The sequence below is a fragment of the Diadema antillarum genome, unplaced genomic scaffold (genome assembly GCF_040938485.1).
Source record: "Diadema antillarum isolate AM-2024a unplaced genomic scaffold, OU_Dant_1.0 seq00001348_RagTag, whole genome shotgun sequence".
Classification (NCBI taxonomy): Eukaryota; Metazoa; Echinodermata; class Echinoidea; order Diadematoida; family Diadematidae; genus Diadema; species Diadema antillarum.
In genome coordinates this window covers 578,474-599,981 of record NW_027272113.1, presented here as the reverse complement: position 1 = coordinate 599,981, position 21,508 = coordinate 578,474, and the positions used below count along the sequence as shown (strand labels likewise).

General features: G+C 39.2%; 1 protein-coding gene across 1 annotated transcript in view; it reads right to left on the bottom strand.

Annotated features, from left to right (window-relative positions):
* The window catches only part of LOC139708557 (cell adhesion molecule DSCAM-like), a 71,543-nt gene that overhangs the window by 1,446 nt on the left and 48,589 nt on the right, over positions 1-21,508 (bottom strand). Inside the window, exons 17-33 of the mRNA XM_071620500.1 lie at positions 20,383-20,538; positions 19,503-19,642; positions 15,863-16,016; positions 15,186-15,303; positions 12,871-13,031; positions 11,738-11,758; positions 8,869-8,967; positions 8,444-8,632; positions 7,533-7,654; positions 6,535-6,712; positions 5,796-6,027; positions 5,134-5,258; positions 3,445-3,657; positions 3,008-3,130; positions 1,982-2,356; positions 1,061-1,292; positions 56-306 (exon numbers count right to left, since the gene is read on the bottom strand). Of these exons, the coding sequence (XP_071476601.1) occupies positions 56-306; positions 1,061-1,292; positions 1,982-2,356; positions 3,008-3,130; positions 3,445-3,657; positions 5,134-5,258; positions 5,796-6,027; positions 6,535-6,712; positions 7,533-7,654; positions 8,444-8,632; positions 8,869-8,967; positions 11,738-11,758; positions 12,871-13,031; positions 15,186-15,303; positions 15,863-16,016; positions 19,503-19,642; positions 20,383-20,538 (2,889 nt within the window). The remainder of the gene's footprint in view (positions 1-55; positions 307-1,060; positions 1,293-1,981; positions 2,357-3,007; positions 3,131-3,444; positions 3,658-5,133; positions 5,259-5,795; positions 6,028-6,534; positions 6,713-7,532; positions 7,655-8,443; positions 8,633-8,868; positions 8,968-11,737; positions 11,759-12,870; positions 13,032-15,185; positions 15,304-15,862; positions 16,017-19,502; positions 19,643-20,382; positions 20,539-21,508) is intronic.

Sequence of the window (21,508 nt, the reverse complement as noted above, 5' to 3'; positions counted from 1 at the left end):
TGAATACGTGAGATCAAAATGACTTCAAACAACATAAAAAGACAAGAACACTCACTGTGGTCGTTCGGGTTCCATATGAGCTGCGGTCGGCAGCGCCGCCTGTAGTGGCCATAATGTTTCCTCGGCTCCGCGTCGCTATCCGTGACGCCGCTGTGCGCCGCACTGAAGCTGTCGTAGGGCAACGAAATGTATCCTTCGGAAGGGCTCGACGGTGCTCGGTAATGAATCGGATGAGATCGGACCGTCTCGGGAGAGCTGCTGCTCGGCGTGCCTCGATGGTGGCGAGCGGCCGCGTGGGGACCAGCGCTGCGAGAGACAGAGCAGGAGAGAGGGAGAGACAGAGCAGGAGAAACGGAGCGTGAGGAAATAAAAAAGAGAGAAGTAGTAGATTCTTTGAATAGGGATCCAGTTAGATGCGCATGGCAGTCGACGTACCATTTGATGACTAGAAGAGGCTGGCACTTTTCGTGAGAAAGTTGTTTCTTTAAGACGACAAATAGCAGTTTAAGAAATGTTATCAATTCAAGAAAATCTCAATTGATTGAATTCAAAGCTACGACTCTATCATTACTTTAGTAATTTACCATTACAACTAAAGATAATTTAACGTTTATTTATCTACACCTCATCATCTGTCCCTCACACACACTTTTCAAGTCATATGAAGTCTTTTTTAATATCAATGCTTTGGACCAAAATAATTGATTGATTGATTGATTGATTGACATGAATCTATTGATAATGGAGTTGTTCGCGGATTTTTTTTTTTGCCTCCTCTCACTATTTTTTTTTTTTTTTTTTTTTTTTTTTTTTTTTTTTTTTTTGGTTGGGGGGATGCCGACTACCCTCAGCCATGGGTTTAAAAAATCAATAGTCCGTGAAGAATTTCAGTATCACCAAAACATTATCATGTCAAAACTTTCGTGAATTAATTTTCTTCGCGTGTCACTCTGTTTCAGACAGCAGAAAAATTTACTGACATGAAGACCTTCGATTGCATGTTAGCACTGTCTCGAGAAATCCTATAAAAGAAAGGCAAGTGCATATCAGTGAAACTTACTGCCTGTGTTTTCTGCTAGGAATGCGTGCTCTAATGACCGGGCGTGCTGTGATGTAACCGCGTCGGGGCACACGTCGGTTCGACCGGTAGCGACTCGGCCTGTACACGTGGATGGTGCTGCCTCGTTCCGACGACTCGACCTCGAAATCGACGTCGCTGGATTCCTCACTCGATCGGACGAGAGACGGCGAAGTGGTGAGTGACATGCGAGCGCGGTCTCGTGGTCTGGCGCCTGAAACAGTGTGGAATACATTTATAATCAAGTGACTCGATCGAGTGATTCTGCATGAACGAGCCACCTTCTTGAAACTAAATTTAGTGGACTTAGTGATATTTAAGAAGTCTCAAGTTTGTTTTGTTTTTCACCGATGAGGTTAGTGAAAGTGTGCATGGAAACCCATTGGAACCGCTGTAAACAATCTGCTTTAGATTTGATGCTTTGACATACATCAGTTATGCAAAGGACGTTGTTCACTGAATTACGACTTATCATGTTATAATTCTTTTTACAGTGGTTATCCGGTTTTAAAACATTTTTCTTATAAATTCACATGTAATACAAACAATAATAACTTAGTGTTGATGAACCTTTCCAATTCGTAGCCCTTCTGAGGCCAAAAGTGGCATACCCCAATTGTTTTCTATGAGCAATCTGATTGGGCTATATAGGATTAACCAATACCTTCATATTACTTTTATGCTGGAATTTTCCTCGTTCGGATACTAGCCTTTCAGATGTAATTGATTGCGAGATTTCTTATTCTCATTTCGGGGAAGAAATTCAATCTAATTATCATTTTGCTTGATCTAAAAATTCTTAATTTGAACAGCATACTGAATACACATAAACACCGCATGCAACAACATTGCGTTACGCAGTTGTCAACGCACCATATTATAAATTGCGCAGGTCTTGTTTACCTTCGAAAGTATACGCGTATCTCCTCGGGGCGTAGTGGTTGCTCTCAGGAACCGTGGGCATGGGCGGCGACGCCGTAAAGTTGCGTATACCGTGCTCGATGTCGCTGTTGGTGACGGCCGCGTGGTCGCGCGAGGCGTGCGAGGCGTGCGAGGCGTGCGAGGCGTGCGATCGCGTCGAGCTCGTGCGCGACAGCGAGGAGTACTCGTCGCCGCGCCTCTCCCGCTCGCGTTCGCGTTCGCGCTCGCGCTCGCGTTGCATGAGTTCGAGCTTGGCGGCCTCGATGCGCATCCCGTTGGTGTAGGCACGTTCTAGCTCCTCGCGATTTGACGACTCGTTGGTCGTAGACAAGGATCCGTTACTAGGCCGTTTGTTACCTGTAGGACCAAGGAAGAGACAGACAAATTCAGAGGGAGAGAAAAGGACAATTTTATTTCCCACAAATCCTTCGGATAGTGCCTTAAACTATATACTTATGCAACGCAAATGCATGTTGAGTTGTGTTGAATTGCAATGCCCTGATCATCACTCCTATATCTACATTTTGGTCGTATGCTTTAGAACATCTTTTTTCTACTTACTTTCCTCAAATTACTTGAATCAGTGCTCATATTGGTAAAAAGAAAATTTCCAAACCAAGATGTTGTAGTTGTCATGATCTGCCAATCTCATGTGCATTACTTAACCGTTCCATACTGAATTCTGGATCCCCCCCCCCCCCCCCATAGACTTAATACACCAGGTTCCCGTATGGAACGGGTTAAATGATTAACAAAAGAAAATTGTAAGGCACCTTCCCATATTATAAACTGAGCTTAACTGCCATGCATGTTTCGAAGCACTCTCGCTTGTTAAACATAATAATTGGTATAAATGCAGCTGCAGTGATTGACAGTCGCAACAAGTGCCACGCGGTACTGATTTAACTAATCTGAAATCAATTTACAAATACACGGTTAATCATAATACATAGTATTGTGGTGAGGCACGTGCAAATGATAGTAAGCCAAAAAGTACATCCGGGTTACCTCTAGACGGCGATGAAGAGCTCTCAGGCTGTGACCCGGGTCCATCCGATTTACTTCCAGTCGTTATACGTACGGGTCTGACGTCATCGAGACGCGCGTATGTATGATATCGTCTGCAATAGCCTACAGGGTGAAAGATGAATGAAGGAAGAACACAAGACCATTACACATTGTGACGTAAGCATTGTGCAAATGTTTAGTCAGTAGGCCACAGTGTACCTTTAAATATGTTTGATGTCCAATGTAGTTCACAAATTCAAAAGGTGACAATAAATGAAAATCATAAATATTTCATCAATGTACGAATGTTTTGGGGTCATATCACTCTTGTTTAAATCAGGTGTGGGAATTAAGAAGTGACTATAATTGAATGTGTCAAAACACAACGCACGTGGGTTTTCTCATAGAATCTATTTGCCTATAGCAACGTCTCGTACCTCTGCGGGCAATTTCTTCCGGGGGAATGTCATAGAGGCGGTCATCGCGAAGGACGCCTCCTACGGCGCCGCAGTCACTGAGGCTCGCGCTGGAGCCGTCCGACCGAAAGGTACTCATGCTGGGGTAGATAGAGCCATCCTGGTAGTCAAACGTCGCGTAGGGATCGGCCAGCCCTCGAATTCGGCGCGGTTCGCTGGCGTAGTCCCCTTCCTCTGTGGGGAAACAACGAAAGATTCACGTGTTCAATCTTGACAGTTAATAACGTCGAAGTCTTGTTGTTGTTGTTGTTTTTCCCTTCATTTTCAAACTATTTAATCTGTAATTGCATAATTCAGTCTTTTTGATGGCACAATATACAAGCTGTGAGTGGCACTACACCGTACTGACTTATTGAAAATACAGCATTGCGTTGTGAAAGATGTATAGATAGGGACATGGCCAACACTCTGTAACCCTCTGTGTGTCACATTATAATATGTGACTCTGCACCTCAAAACAAACAAAGTCGCCAGACATGAATTTTTAGTTCAGACCATATTCTGAAAGAGCAGACTTTAAGCTTTAAAATGACGTATAACTCAAATCAAATGGACTCTCCTAACCTATCTAAATATTGGAAAGAAAGCACACACTCAGGAAAAGTGTGAACTGAGAAAAGAGGCTCTGAAGTACAGTGTCTATTCAAGCGCTTAATCTTTACCAAACCGTGCTGGCTTTGCGATGAATGGGACAAAAAAACAGGAAGTAAACCACCAGAGTAACAACAATGAAGAGATTATCAGATTAAACTGAAATTAAGGATGCCTCATTAACACATTCTGTCCATAATAAATTTAACTTTCAAAGCAGTAGCACTATCCTCTCAAAAGTTATTAGAGTTGAAAGTGAAGAGTGTGGACAAGGTTTTTCAGAAATGAAAAAGAGATTCTAAAGACACACCTAATCACACTATTCTACCAAAAATGTTCGAGATGTTCGAGATGTTCGAACTGCTAAAAAACACACTTTCCAGCCCGTTTTATGATACCCAATTTTAGCATAATGTAAAAGAAGACCCGCTCTTTCAGAAAATATTAAAAAGTCAAGTTCGGTAAGATTGACCCATTTCTCTTATTTTCAGTCCTCATGCAAAATCAGTGTGTGCGACTTTATGTTCGTTTTGAGGTGCACTGTCACATATAATGTGACACACAGAGGGTTAGAGAGTGTATTATTATCTGCTCATATGTTTCTGTGTAATATTTGCACAATTTTGACCAATTTGTACACAAATGGTTAAAGAATGTAGGCACAGGTCTCGCAATCACATATCCAGATGTTTCTACGTCGAAAAGGACTCAAACTTAGCATTTGTGTTTCCACTTATGAATCCATGCAAACAAGGAGAATGGCAGTCAACCACTATGGTGATCTGTAGATGCTTATCTACATTAGATGTTAACATGGTTACTCGAACACGAGGCACAGTACACATGTTTGTCATCATACACAAAAAGGTCATAGGAGATGATGATTATGATCTTTCGCAGCTGAAGTACAAGTTGTCATTATTTTGGTCTTTACGGTGATGGTTTGTGTGTGTGTGTGTGTGTGTGTGTGTGTTTGAGTGTTGTTGTTGTTGTTTCTGCTTTTTGTATATGTCTGTGTATTTGTTGCTCAGTGTGGGACTTTGTATTTATTTAAGGTACCTTCATCCGCGTTAAATATCCACGGGGTCTGTCTCACGGCTATTGTTTCGGAACGCTCGTAGGCTCCTAGGAATGGCTCCCTCTCCGGCGGCAAAATTACAGTCGGTCGGTTTTGGTTCTGTTGCCTGTTGTCAGATGAGAGACGGTAGTAGATCCTAAAACAAAATTGTGGGCTTGACTTGAAGGTTTATTCGCTTCATTATTTCTTGGTTTCTTCTTTTTTATGTATTGAACTGGAAGACTGAATAATAACTGTCTGATTACAATTCTCCACAAATGAATAAAAGATTTAAAGTTGACAGAGACATCAATATTGCCTACATTCATTATTTCTGTTATCAATCTCGTTTTCAACTTGTAAGCAGCTGATAGGTTTAAGGTAAATGAATTTATAGTGGATGGACTTTTATGTATTTAACTGACCAAATGAATAAAGGAATAACTACTTCGATGCATTAAGATAGAAATAAGGAAGAAATACACAAATAAATATGTGCATTAATGGAATTGATAAGTTGACATTAAGCAACAATGAAATAGTAACAGATCGCGAACAATTTAATTGTTATTAAGTAATCTTGTAGGCAGTAGAATGAGATAAATAGATCCAGCACAGTACAAATCAATAATGGAGTCACATTTTATTGTGACGTGACACTCACGATGGCGAGTTCCCGTTGCTCTCGCGTCCGCTCAGCGTCTCCACCACGACGTGCTGCGACTTCAGCGTCTTGCTGCGACGTCGGCGGCACCCGTGGACGAAGTAGCTGACGAATCCGAGGATGACGAACAGGGTGAGCAGCGCCAGGATCGGGCCAAACAGACGGGGGTTCTCGTAGAAAGCGAGCTGTCTCGGCGTGCCTGGACGTCCTACCTCTATAGGGGGCGCTGTCCCTGCAAATACAGAAATAAGCCGGAACAGGTGTCTACGTGTGTATGTGTGTGCATTATTTCATGTGTGTGTGTGTGTGTATGTGTGTCTGTGTCTGTGCGTTCTGCTTGCAATTCATAATGCCATGCTTCAAATACTATAAATGACAAAATACGATGGAAGCAATATTGTAAAGAACAAATGAAATTTGATGGTGATTATAAATAACAAGTGTTCAAATTCACTGTAAGGTTGTTGTTGTTGTTTTATTCTACTGCGATGGCTTTGTGTCACTATTCTATGGTTACTCACAGCAATTTGACATTAGGAATACAAAGGCTTGACGCTTGTTTCATAAAGTCTCATTTCCTGTTTACAGTAGGTGTATTGTGTTACTTTGGTTGCAGTTGCCTAGGCTGTAGTCATTAATCCAATCGCTCCAAGCATTCCAGTTGTTGCAGCGCTAGTTGCAGCTTTTGTTATAGCCTACTATAATACAGTAGGCCTATTATGCAGCGCATTATATTTACCTGAACCACTAAATGCTACGGTTGCCACTCGATACTGTTGCACGCTTGGACCGGCAGTGTTGACAGCCGTGACCCGGAACTCGTACCAGGTCAGAGGTCGAAGGCCATCGACAGTGAACTCCCTGGTATCTCCGGGCAGGTTGTTAGCAGTGTTAACCCATTCCTTCTGTGCAAATATCTGTTGATGAAAACAATTTAAAAAAAGATATGACCAACAAGCAGATGGGTGATTTCTTACCGGAGATTTACTGACGTATGCCCGAAAGTCTGAAATGGGGGTTCACTGTGGCATAGCCGATAATTTTTGAAGAATGATTCTAATTTGGAATGTGATTTTTAGTTTTGAAGATGGTTTTGGTTGGGAAGTTTGTTTTATTTTGGAAGGTGGATTTGGTTTGAAAGGTGACTTTTGATTTGGAAGATGACTTTGGTGTGGAAGGGGCTATGGTTTGGAAGATGGTCTTGTTTTGGTAGATGGTTTGGGTTTGCAAGGTTATTTTAGTTTAGAAGATAGTTCCGGTTTAAAAGGTGTTTTTTGGTTTGGAAGGAGGTTTTGGTTTTGAAGGTGGTTATGGTTTGAAGATGGTTTTGGTTTGGAAGGTTGTTTTGATTTGAAATATAGTTTGGGTTTGCAAGGTGGCTTTAATTTGGAATATGGTTTTGCTTTCGAAAATGGTTTTAGTTTGGGAGATGGTATTGGTTTGGAGGGTGGTTGGGGCGTGGGAAATAGTTGGGTTTTGAAGATGGTTTTGGTTTGCAGAGTGGTTTTGATTTAGAAGATGGTATTGGTGTGGAAGATGATGATGCTGATTGACTTTGATGGACGGTCAACCCAATATCTCCTACATCATTGCAATCACTGCTAAGGTTTCTGTTTATGTATTTTATATTTTAATGCTAATTCCAGACAACACTTGAAATGGAAGCAAAATTAAAATGAAAATGACTATACAAACTCCTGCAAATAAAAATCGAAAATAAGCTTGATCCCAATTGACCTGATATTGGATGCTGTAGGACTCGATAGGGCATCCCCCGCTCTCCCAACTTGACAGAACCAGCGTGATACTTGAGGCGTTCTTCAGCGGCACGATTTGGTCCGTAGAGGGCGGTATTGGTACTGTTTTGAAGAAAATAAAGGTAGGTACAGAAAACACTGCGGTACTGATGTCTGCAGGCAATACACAGTGTGGCCCTTTAACTAAAAGACTTATTACAAGGCAGAAATTTTGAAATCAGTTTGTTTGAAGTTAATATTGTTACCTTTTTTTATCGTGGTTTCAAGCCTATTACTGCAGCACCGTTTTCATAGTACAAGATATACATTATATCACGGTAATGATTTCAAAGTTATGTCTGCATTTATACCAAGGATATTGTTTCTTACAATAATCGTGTTTGATATTCATAGTTTTGTATGCAGTCTCAATAATGTATTTTGCTTTGTCTGTCTACGTTTATTCGGCTAACCCCAAACAAAGTACAGTATAGATGTTTTCCTTGTCTCGAGTCTTCTGACGTCATCAACAATCATATTACTGTTTCATTTTTAAAGGAACTGAATTTATTTGTTTTTACTATTGCTATCAAATGCTTCTCCTCTCTTCTTCATTTTCCTGTCTCTTATCCCGTCTTTCTTGCCCCCCCCCCCTCTCTCTCTCTCTCTGTTGCCTTACTCTCATATTTACATTTTCATTAGTACAGACTTTATATGTTACTTTACATTGTCATGGATGTGTGCTGCAAAATACAAAATTGTATAATTTGTGAGGCAAGTTAATAAATGAAATGAAATGAAATGCAACGAAATGAAATGAAATGAAATGAAATGAAATGAAATGAAATGAAATGAAATGAAATGAAATGAAATGAAATGAAATGAAATGAAATAAAAATGAAATATGCTTACTCTCTCCTCGAGTGCTGGCCGACAAAATATCGCTGGGTTTACCGATGCCCAGCTTGTTCTGCGCGGTGATGTAGAAGCGGTAGCCCGTACCGCACAACAGGTGAAGGACGCGGTAACTCCGCAGCGACGCGTTGATGTTCTCACGAAGCCACGTCTGTTCGTGCGCGCGTTGGTAGAAGAGTTGGTACGCTGTGTGGAAAGAAGCGGAATACAAAAAATGGCGATAAAGGCTTACTGATACCGTTCCAGGAAAATGTACGGATTGCTTGGTACAAGCTGAAATATTCCCATAAAATACGGATTCTCTAATTTTGTAATAGGGATGTATTCAGCTGCATGTTAGGGTCCTTATGTTGGTACCTTTCCTACTGTTTGCTGTCCCCACCCCCAGGCCTGCCCCAAGTGTTGTTTATACTTCTACTCACCGAGAATTGTCGACCCTCCATTTCCGGTGGATCTCCACTTCACTTGGATAGCCGTGTTGGATGTTGACGAGATTGTCAATTCCGGCGGGCTAGGGGGCGCTGTTTAATAAACAAATTCATTATTATTATTTTGATGATCGAGTGTGAGATTAATTTATGAGAACAAATTGTATACCTGCTTTGTGTGGCAGCAACGTTTATGGCTAGGATTTCTTGTCCATTTTATACTTTCTAGCATGATTTTTGTCACCTTCGACAGACTTCATTGACCCCTTACTGCTTACTGACTTTGGGAGCACGACGGGCATTATCTACCCAAGATATATTATTGAATTACCTTCATAGATTATGTTCTTTCTTGATTGTTTCCAACTATCATTTTAGTGAATGCACCACGTAGTTGGTAAATTATACAGTATATTTTCTTCTCTCTTACAGGGTGTTTTCATTTTTTTTTTTGGGATCATAGGATAATCACAAAGCATAGAAATTTCATAAGTTTGTCTGCTCATGTTGGGGGTTTATTTTCTGTGGATTAGAATTGGAAAATAGATGAGTTACATCGAGTTTAGCATCACATAACACACTAATTATGAAGTCTGGATGAAATGTTTTGATGCGCCTTGCCACAAGCAAAGGTAATAAATGGTAAAATAATCCAATGCATAATTTTACATTGACCAGTTTATGATATCCACTCCTGGTTGCACCTGGTTCAAGAAAAAAAAAATTAAATCAGATACGTAATTACTTAAATCTAACACGTAAAAACAAGCCCACAGTACCACCTATGCTCTCGGTTCTCATGTGACAATGTTCTTTAGTTCAGAAAGATAATCATAGCCAGTGCGAAAAGATTATCAATCCATGAAAGGTGCGATAGAATTCTTCGAAAATAAAGATTTTGTGTAGGCCGCATTGGTTAAAGTGACAAACGATGGAGGAGGGGAAAAAAAGATACATGTTTTGTGCATTATTGGTAGGCCATTTCTAAAGTTATTTAACTTGCGTGCCACAGCACAGAACCAATGACATGACATACTACATAATAGAAACTTCACATGCGGTTTCAAGCTGTTGAAAGTGTATACATTGTACTCAAGAATTCGCTACATTCAGTTCTACACTACAGCATTGCTGATATAAAAAAAAAGCCTGAAACATGTTTCTGTCAAGTGACATTTCTAGATTCGATATCTACTCTCTAGCCACAGCTACCATGCAATGCGACATGACGTGTAACGACGTGAACACAATCACTATCAACCATTTACAAACGCTCAAAAACAGAATAGGATCAATCCAGTGTTGCGTAGTTAAAGAATAGAAGAACATACAGATTTCTTGAGCTTTCAGCGTCGTTCTGTGAAGTATCATAAATTGGCTTTGTTTGTACGTACTCGTCTACTGAAAGGTATAAGCATCTCTTCTGATTACATTCACAATCTTTTTTTTTTTTTTTTTTGAGGCTTGAAAATGGTTGATCTTTCATGAACGTGATATCTGTAAATCGCCCCCATAAGCTCTTCCAAATGATAAGCAGACAATCACAACACCCATTCAACCTAAAATTCTTCCATCATTTATAACAGCGAACAAGTGATTTGTGATTGGAAGAAGGTCTGCCGAGAACCAAATAATGTAAACGGGAAAAAAAAAACACACGAATTGACTGTGTGATTTTGATTTTTCTCATCTGCTGCATTATCATCAATGTCTAATGCGGCAATTCAAGACTTGTATCATCCATTTTGCGTCTGGCAGCATCTTGACGTGACTAGATCTGAACCTCGTAAGAACATAAAATATGCTATTAAACAACATGTGCGTTCTGACACGTGTACAGAAATATACCAACGCCCATTGGAGACGTTACGTAACAATGTCTATCAATTCTCGACAAAAACGTCTTCCAACCACTCAAGTGGAACAAAATACTGTTATGTAAAATACAGTGATGACTATCAATAATACTAATGGTCACAATACCCATGAGCACAGAATCACAATTAGTGATCGTTACGGCCTTATAGCACATTTTAGATTGCTGCATTTAGTGAGCACCTTGTCCAAATATCACAATTTGTGCAAAATCAATTTTTTAACAGAATCAATTTAATTGTACACAATTACTAGGCTCTTTTCACGTATGTAACTTCAGAAGGTCCCCCCCCCCCCCAAAAAAAAAAAAAAGAATGACGTTCAAAATGTATTTTATCATTCAAACGTCTTTGCATCAGCATTGCTGATCCTCGTTTCACTAATTGGTTGAAACTAATGAGAACGTTGAGCTCATAAAGTGGGTAATATATAAATAGAGAACTAACAAGTTTTAGCTCTTACAGTCCAGCGTAGATGGGACTTTTCTCTTTCTTTGCGCATGTTACAAACTTAATAATTATATAAAACACGTTTCTTTATACTTGAATGCAGCTCTCTGCTATGTACTAGGAAGGCCGCACGTCACAACGTCACAAAAACAAAATGAAAAGTTTCATTCCAGTAGGCAGTACATCTATACGTAGAAAGATATGTCATATTAATCCTTTTTGATTCTACATAAAGGTCATAAAGTTAGATCTGCGTAAAAAAAAAGGATAAGCTTTGTTTAGGCCTGATGTATTTTTTTTTTCTAGGGGGAGGGGTTGATGCTTCGGCATTTTTATTGTTTCGTGCCCATTTTACTTGTACATGATTTTGTCCTCCAAACAAACACAACTAACATTTTCACCCTTGAAATGAAACTTTTTTGTGCAATAACATCACAAATGATATTTTCATATCATTGATTTTTATGGAATGTATACATGCAGAGAAGGAACAGGCAGTAAAATAAGCAGCAAGGCCAAGCTGGGTGTTATGTACTTACTACCCTTCGTATGGTTCACCACTGCTCGTCGATGACGTCAGAGAAATATGCAAATTAGGTCAGGTCGAGTCATGCACAATATACATGTATTCACGTTAGAAATCAGTTATCATAAGCCACACACGCAACTTGATGTCGTGTTAATCAGATAGGGGAAATTAATCTTGGCTGAACAACATGCAGTTGACTACATCTACAATCAAAATCATTCGGGGGACATGCGTGTGAAGGGTGAAAAGTTAGTAATGCAAGTAAATCTTCAGTGTAAACATGCGGCATGCAAATTAGCAAACGGGTGACATGCAGTGATAATACAGGTCTCTAAGAAATAATTATCTTTACAAAACTGAAAAAAAAAAACAACTTCAATGACAATCAAGAGTGTGATTCGCTCCTAAACATTAAATATCCTTTCAAATTTGAATTTCCGAGTGTAAATTCAGTATACTATTTCTTGTCTGTTCAATCAGGAAAAAAAATGACACACGGAATTAACCCTTCTCCATGAATTTTCGAATTGTTCCAATTACAACAACAACAACAAATCACTAAATGCATTATTTCTCTTTTGACAGATCGACCCAATGGATGATTTAAAATCTCATTTTCTCCTTTTCTAGGTAATGTTACTAAAATGCGTTTATCCAGAATGTCGTGTCAACGTGGCAGTGCTTACGTAAAAAATGAAATAATTTTGCACATAAATATTCTGCAAAATTTCGGATTTTTATTCTTCTAAATTGGTTGAACAGTGACGCATTAAGTTCCTTCTAGCATCAATGCTTTTCTGAACTGACGAATCACAAACTTGACCAATAAACTGTTGCTTTTTGATAGCTTCAGGTTCATAGAAGACAGAACCAGAATTACTTTTATGAATTAAGCATAAATGATTATAGAAACCAAAATCACAATTTTGAATATATTACATGAAAATAAGAACAGTCATCCAAGCCATGCCTTCAAATAATCAGCCGTGTTATATAGATTGAGACTGACAAAGCATGCATCGATGAAATGTCATTCCGTTCATGCAGCAGTTAAATATGGCGCCTGCCATGCTGGTCGCATGCTCAAGTCAACCTGGCGCTCTCATGGACATGCACATGCAATAGACCGAAGTCCTCACTCACCCAACACTAACAGCCGCACCGTGATGGAGTCGGAAGACCCGTACTCGTTTATGGCCCTACACGTGTAATTTCCGGCGTCTGTTGACTGGACAGAGTGGATGACTAGTGATCCGTTCTCGAGAATATCGACTCGTCCGTCTGGCGTGATCACGTCGGGCAGTCTAGGTGAGATACGATAACAGTCAGCACAACAATTTGAGTTTAGCCAAGATACAAAACAAAGACCTAAGGAGCAGTGGCGTATCTAGGGAAAATGGCGCCCGGGGCAAGTGCGAAAATTGCGCCCCGAATTTCTGAAAAAGTGTTCAACCCCAACCCCATCCCGGTAGGGACTTTAAAAAAAGTCTACATGATATGCTTTTTCAAGCACTTAAAAGGGGTCTTTTGAGGGTGATTTAAATGTAATAAATTTAGATAAATTTTGGCAAGCGAGCGTAGCGAGCTAGCCGAAAACTTTTGTGTATTTCCGCGTCATCATCACGTTTTGTTCTTATCTCTTTTTTTTTTTTTTTTTTTTTGGTGATAAATTTTGGCGAGCGAGCGCAGCGAGCGAGCCGAAAATTTTTGTATTTCAGCTTACAAAACATGGAATTCTTGTCATTTTTTGCTTATTAAATCTTACAATTCTAATCAAGAAAATTAATGGTGACGGCCTTATAGATAACGATTTATACCAACAATCTGAGGACTTGAAAAAATACTCCAAATTAGTACGCACGAGAGAGCCGAAATTTGTATATTTCCGCGCCATCATCACGTTTCGTTCCTATCTCTTTTTTTGGAGGGCGAATCTTAGCGAGCGAGCGCAGAGAGCGAGCCGAAAATTTCTGTATTTCAGCGTACAAAACATGGAATTCTTGTCATTTTTTGCTTATTAAATCACAATTCTAATAAAGACATAGTGACGGCCTTATAGATGAGGGTGATTTAAATGTAATAAATCTAAATAAATTTTGGCGAGCGAGCGCAGCGAGCGAGCCGAAAATTTTTGCATTTCAGCTTACAAAACATGGAATTCTTGTCATTTTTTACTCATTAAATCTTACAATTCTACTCATGAAAATTAATGGTAACGGCCTTATAGATAACGATTTATACTAACAAACTGAGGACTTGAAAAAAGTACTCTAAATTAGTACGCGCAAGTGAGCCGAAATTTGTATATTTCCGCGTCATCATTATACGTTTTGTTCTTATCTTGTTTGATTTGGTTTTTTGCGCCCCCCCCCCCCGTATGTTCGACACCTTTCGCGCCCACGTTTGATCCAATGGGCGATCGCTTCAGAACGAAAGAAATAAAATTGCAGCCGCTGCTCCGTGTAACATTTTGCCTTCTAACGATGGCATGTGTGAACACAATATACATTGTCATTTTGTCCGCGTCATCATCACGTTTTGTTCTTATCTTCTTTTTATATATATGAATTTTGGCGAGCGAGCGCAACGAGCGAGCCGAAATTTCAGCTTACAAAACATGGAATTCCTGTGTGAATACAATAAACATTGTCATTTTTTGTTTTTACCTTGTTTGATTTGGTTTTCTCCCCCCCCCCCCCCCCCACCCCCATGCTCCCTCCTTCCCGGTCCGGGCGAGTTTTTTTTTTTTCTTCTTCTTCTTCTTCTTCTTCTTTTCTTTTTCTTCTTCGTTTTTTTTTTTCTTTTTTTTCTTTTTTTCGTTTTCGGCGCCCCCAAAGAGTGGCGCCCGGGGCACGTGCCCCCCTTGCCCCCCCCCCCCCTAGATACGCCACTGCTGAGGAGTATAAATCACACAATATTTTCTTACTTTGGCCTAAGATTATGTTCAGGTTCGTCTTTATACCGGAAACAAAAACTTCAGCAAAGGACCCGAAAATACTGGGATGTAATCTAGAGATTCTTTCAAGGACGATTGCATCATTTTGAGAGTAAATTCTTGGTCGATTTAGCTAAAGAAGATGATCGTAATTAAGCGATGATGTCATTAACAACATCTTCACTTATTTTCAATACCTTGATAATCATAATAAAAATAATGATAATAGATAACACTATTGCTTAATAATGACGTTTCTAAGCGCATTGATACAGAAAAACTATCAAATGAAAGTACAGCATCATATGATATTAGTTCGGTAATAATGTTTTGTAATTAGACATTACATATCTTAAAGAAAGTTGTCAAAAAAATTATGCTATACCATGAAATATTTCAGGCTTAACATCACAAAGATCCATTAAACCCTTTGCCTCGAAGGTAAAGTAACTTGTCAAAGCCTTTATACGCGTTACATTCCTTTCTCGCGCTCAGTGGGTTAAATCCAAACGAATATAATAACCTGTTCTTCTTCCATTCAACCGTCAACACGGGGTCACCGACCGGAAGGCAGTCCAAGGTGACCTCACGTTTCCATGGAGTCGTGAAGGTGGTGGAGAATGACATTATCCTAGCCGGAACTGTAGAGGGCGCAATTAAAAAGATATGCAAATCAGATGAAAAACGCAAGTTCTAATCACAAATTACAGACTTGGTTCGCTCAATACTTTTTCAATAGGACGAGTTTAATATATCCAATGCAAATCGAGCCAACGACGATGGACCTTTCAACAATTGTTCGCGGATTTAATAATTTTATTCGGTCAGACATGAAGTGCCACTGATATAATCATCTAATCATTATAAACATGAAAGGATAACGTATGATAGGAAATAGACCAGGCCAAAGCAAGGATATTCATTTTTGTAAAGATGTTTCATTGTCATAGTAGGATAGGACAGACAAACGATGATAATCTAGCATCACTAGTATGGAGCGCCTTTACTAGACGTATAATACACGAAATAAACGCTAATTCGTCATCTTACGCCTACAGCGTATTTTGTTTGCAACTAGGCCTATAACCAGTTTCAAAGTTAGAAAGGAAAGAGGGGGGGGGGCATAGCGTTAATCGTAGTCTGGCTTGAACCATTATACTCATGGGGTATATACAGGGTCAAGTTCTTATTCTCACGTACCTCTAGACATAGGGATCTCGGTAGCAATTCGACTTGGCTCCCCCTGCCCAACCATGGTACTGGCCTCCACCCAGAAGTCATACTCATAGTCGGTACTCAGGTCTTCGACCAGGTAGTAGTAAGTGCTCGGTTCCAACTCCTTCTCCTCGACAATCTGTTGAGGCAAACAGAGTCATGTGTATGGAGCAGAGATCCGATTATGATTGATTTCTGAGCCTTGCATTGTTTATGACAATGGTCTGTAAAACAGTGATTATTTCAAGGGAAAAATACAATCGAAAAGTTAATGTCAAGTCAAAATCACGCTTTTCATATCTTTCGGTCGTAAAAAAACAAAACAAAAAACAAAAACATGCCTAATCAGTTGATGACTGGTTCACTTTAAAACCTCACTGAAGACTCACATTTTTCACCAGGCATTCAATTGCTAACTCTCATGGAGGAGTCTGCGCCTTTGAATGTTTCTACAACAGATATATGGCACTACACAAATGCTGTGGATCATCATCATCATCATAAAGGCAGAATGAATTTCTATTCTTTTACAACTAAAGCATTTCTTCGAGCAAAAATAGCATCCTTATCATTCATACTATTCAAATTGGACATTGCGGAGAACTTCCATTATCATTGGTATTACAGGAACTTGTTGACTGCTCTGGATTTTTCTTTTCTAATTGCTGCAGTTTAGAAAAGAGAAAACATTAGTCTGGTTCACTGGTACCTAAACTTTAAGGTGCTTTGGTAGCTGTCACTGTAATGTCCATCCATAAAGCATGAGCAAACACTATGCGTAAACTAAACTTTGAGTACGGGTACAATTTTGGTCCTGAGCTAAGAATTTTACAGAGTGATTTGTAAATGAGAATAACTGTGCTTATGAGTGCCAGCAAAAAGAAAATTGCATCAAGGTCAGGCAGGGGTACTGGAATGACAATTTTTTTTTTTCTTTGAAAAAAAAAAGTGACATGTTTGAGCAAGTAAGTACGGACGGATTTTGGCAGTAGAAAAGTCACTTGAACGATTATTACCAATCAATAATGAACATTTGAAATATATCAATGGCTTGTATTCATAGGGTGTAGAATAATGACGGGGATTGTATTTGGCTACTGAAAAAATCTGCATATCAGAGAGAGAATCGTTAAGTTTATGTGGTTGTCAAAAATAGGAATCGCATTGATACACTATTGGTAATATCGGCATTTAAAAGTACACGCGTAGCACGTATATGAAACAAATAAATTGAAATAAATCTTAAAAGATGTGCAGCTTAAAGGACAAGTTCACCTTCATAAACATAAGGATTGAGAGAATGCAACAATATTAGTAGAACACATCAGTGAAAGTTTGAGGAAAATTGGACAATCGATGCAAAAGTTATGAATTTTTAAAATTTTTGTGTTGGAACCGCTGGATGAGGAGACTACTACAGCTTGTGAGTCATATGCGTACAACAGTATAAAGAAAATGTAAAAGAAAATTCAACATATTTTCACTTTTTTCGCATAATAAAAGAGCTCTTGACTTGCCTCTTTCTAAAGGCAGGGGGAATAATATTGCCCATAACATTTGTCGGTAACGAGTCAGGGGAATGTGTACTTTTTTCAAAAGATGGAATTTTGTGAAATTTTCTTTATATTTTCCTTATATTGTTGTACGCAAGTTATTCATACACTGCAGTAGTCTTCTCATCCAGCGGTTGCTGCACAAAAATTTTAAAGATTCATAACTTTTGAACGGATTGTCTGATTTTCCTCAAACTTTCAATGATGTGTTCTACTAATATTGCTACATTCTCTCAATCCTTATGTTTATAAAGGTGAACTTGTCCTTTAAGTTAGATATTTCTACGAAAATATACCTTATAAGAATAGGAAAATTGGACGACGTTGAATATAGTGCGCATAAACAACGACTTACAATATCAAACAAAGTAAGAATAATTGTCTCAAACTCAAAGCAAAGGAGCAAAAACGCTTTTAACATGAAAACCAAATTACGCATTTCCTTAACCGATTTCGATTCGTATTCCCCGGCACATTTAAGCGTAATGACGAGCAGGCGTTGATTACGATTCTTTATTTTGCCCTCTGTCAACCCTTGAAGGTTCATTTTTTCATTCATTCATTAATTTTTTCCATTTCTAACAGAAACATATAAATATGGAATGTTGTAGGCAGGAAAAAAACGCAGAATTTATTATTTTGATATAAAATCAGATTACATATTACTGATACAATTTTCCTTATGTCTTTAGTTTTGTTTAAAAAACAGCAAAAGAAGTTATAATGAATTAGAATTAATCAAGTTAGAATCGTATACAACCTACAATGTAGTACGCCAAGTTTCATACCGAGCCGTCTTCGCACATTATACAAAAATAGTATGATTATCAAAAGACCCGGCATACGCAAGAAGAAGAAAGTCAAATAACTTTTTCTGGTCAATACAGCAACTGCCTTCATAGAAAAGCGAAACAATGGATTGTAGCACAGAACATAAGTAATTACAGTTCATAAGGGCAAGCTTACTTTATTTCAAGTTTAATTTGGTTAGGGCATGAGATACGAATTAACTTGAAATTAACGTAGGCCTACTACGGACGGCGTCCGTTCCTGGCAATGTCGGCTAGTTGTGTGTACAGGCCGTTCTTACTGTCACGCACGCACAGGTAAAAAGAAAGGTTAATTTCACCACCACATTTGAAATCAAGTTCAGCTTTCTCGCAGCGTTAATGTACAAGTTTGCTGGTGTTGTAAACGATGACAGAGAACCACTATGTGGACCTCGTCAAAATAGATAAAACAGGATGATGAAATAACTTCGTAAGCAGTGCTAAAAGTTTGCGATAGAGAATTTGTCTCTTACCGGGGTTGTAGTTTCATTCTGATAAATCTATGGGGCAAATGGAAAGATTCAGAAGTAAACAGACAAAAAAAAACCGAATAGACGGCCAAAAAAAAAAAAAGACCTGAATTACTATCCAATCGTTATTTTGATTCCACACTGCTGAGCCTTTCCCTTCAAGTTGAGCCCCCTCCCCTCCCCCCCCCCCCCCCCCCCCCCCCCCCTCCATGTACGCACTTCGTACGCACTGACCTACCCCTCCCCGCACGCACGTACACGTAAGTAATGTCTTCCACTTTCGGAATCATTCAGCAAACAATGACGACACTGTCAGGGTACATCTATGTCGTATGGTATGCTGGGGTATAATGTATGTCTGCACAGGGATGATCTAGGGTGTCGATCAGGGGTGTCGATCAGCGGGGAGGGAGGGAGGGGGGGGGGGGGCAAGAGGGGCAATTTCATCCCTCTCCCCTCAAAATTGTTGGGGTCAAACAATTTTACCCCCACCTCTCCCCCCTCCCCTCCCCTCCCCCCCCCCCAAAAAAAAAAATGAAAACAAAAATAAAAAAATAGAAAAATAGAAATACCCGTAACAACAGTTTTTAGGTTTCAGATTTTTGTTTTTGTTTTTGTTTTTGTTTTTGTTTTTGTTTTTAAGGTTCAACGATATTTATTTCCAGCAAATATCAACATTCATAATCATATAGAATGGATAAATATGAATATCAATACAGAATAGGAATAGATACAAATAGATACAATAGAAATAAATAGTGTTTGCGATTACCTCTCGTTCGCGTTCCCTGTACCGTATATGCAGGTAGTAGTGAGTGAGGATGCCATTAATGAAGAGCGGAGGAAGCCAAGACACCATGATGCTCGTGGGTGATGCGGCGTGCGCCTTGATATCGGCGGGTGCCTCCGGAACTATATTGGCAAAATGCGATGAAGAAAGTTGTATAATATCATGAAGTGTAAGGTACACATAGTCCTGATGAGATGTGAAAGCGCTCAAACACCAAATCAAGAACATAACCTTCGGATGGCCCAAAGGGAAACGTAACCGCTCAGAAACCACCACGGTAATAAAGTTACTATAACTATACTTCCATTATAACATTTCCATTGTCCCAATGTTCTAACAAACCTACATCCGTCAATCGCTATAGGCAGATTCAATTTTGCACCAACGTCAAGTGTTCTGTATGGGCAGATGTTCACGATCTCTCAATTTCTCCACAATAGTCTGAGAAGATGTCGGTGAAAAGGTGTCTTGTGGCATGCGTGTTTCTTTTCCTCTGACATGTCTGACCTAACTATTATGTCTAGAGACCTTTGTCACAGGTTTTAACAGATGTATAAATTCGTCCTTCGTCGACGGAAAACATACTGATTTTTCAGTGCAGTGATTAATAGACATAGAAATGTAATAATGGGCATACCTACTCGGGGAAAGAATCATTTATTTGATTTTTTTTTATGGTGTTCTTTATAACGGACGTTCTCAACTGGTACTCATCAAAATGTGAATACAAGAGTGTATATAAGTGGATGTATACAAGAAAATATACAATATAGCATCTTACGGTACAGGTTGAGAAGACCGTCATCAAAAAGCAGTTTGCATGACTGGGATAACGGCCTTGGGGTTATTACGATTTACGTACCGTCTTGCTCGGTCCGTACTATCTTCTCCTCGCTCCTCACTCCCTCCCCGACTCGTGTGTACGCCACCACCGACAGGCTGTAGTTAGTAAACTTCTGAAGATTGTTGAGCTCCGCATACAAGTTAGTTGTCTGGTATCTCTGGGAGTCCAATTCATCTGTTATGCACGGAGCGAATGAATTGATAAATAGGTGATTGAATGAATGGATATGTATTTGAATGTGTAAAAGAACAAAAAAAGATAAATATGTAAATATATGAATAAATGTATAAATGAGTAAAGTTGATCAAATGAATGAAGTACTAGATAAATACACAAACGGATCACAGTATTCGAGTAGAAGCTTAATGAGGAGAAAAATAAACAAACAGGTAAATATATTGATGAGCAAATGAAAAAATGAATAAACGTGTAAATTCATTGAAAAAAAAATAAATGCAAAATTTAAGTGGAGCATTTTTTTTTTGCCACAAATTTACCGTCCTATTAGTTTATTGTTCGACTTTGGATCTGCAGATAACTGTTACCTTTTGAAGTGACATGCACGAGACTTATTACGTCAAGCGGATAACAGTTGCGAAATTTTCGTGTAGGCAGTAGATAAATGAAAACCATGGAAACTAACTTTAACAAAATGTTTGGGTTTTTGGGGGGGAGTTTACATTCTGGGATAGTTTTTCACGTCAGTCCCAACGAATTCCATCTTTAGTGAAGTGTATACAGTGTGATCACTTATAACGCAAGGCATGTACACGCATATTCTATATTTGTTTGTTTGTTCATTTTCCATCTGAGAAGATGGCTGGATAGCCCTTATTCAGCTATGCTAAGCTGGTCTTCCATGGGGTCCAGTTGGATGTGAGGCGGAACCACTTCACCTGGTTAAACACCCTGTCATTTTTGGTAATTGGTTTGTTTTGTGGCTCATTTCTTTGCATATTAATTCTCAGTCTGATGATTGGTTTGCTTTGTGGCTCATAATTTAATATCGTAACATGCTTCTTAGTTCGATTGGACGGTTAGTTGAGTAGTTGGCTGCTTGCTTGGTTGAGTGCTTTATAGATGGTCTCTTGATTGGTCAAATGGTAAGCTGGTTGGTAGGCTGGTTGGTCAGTTTGTTGGTCAG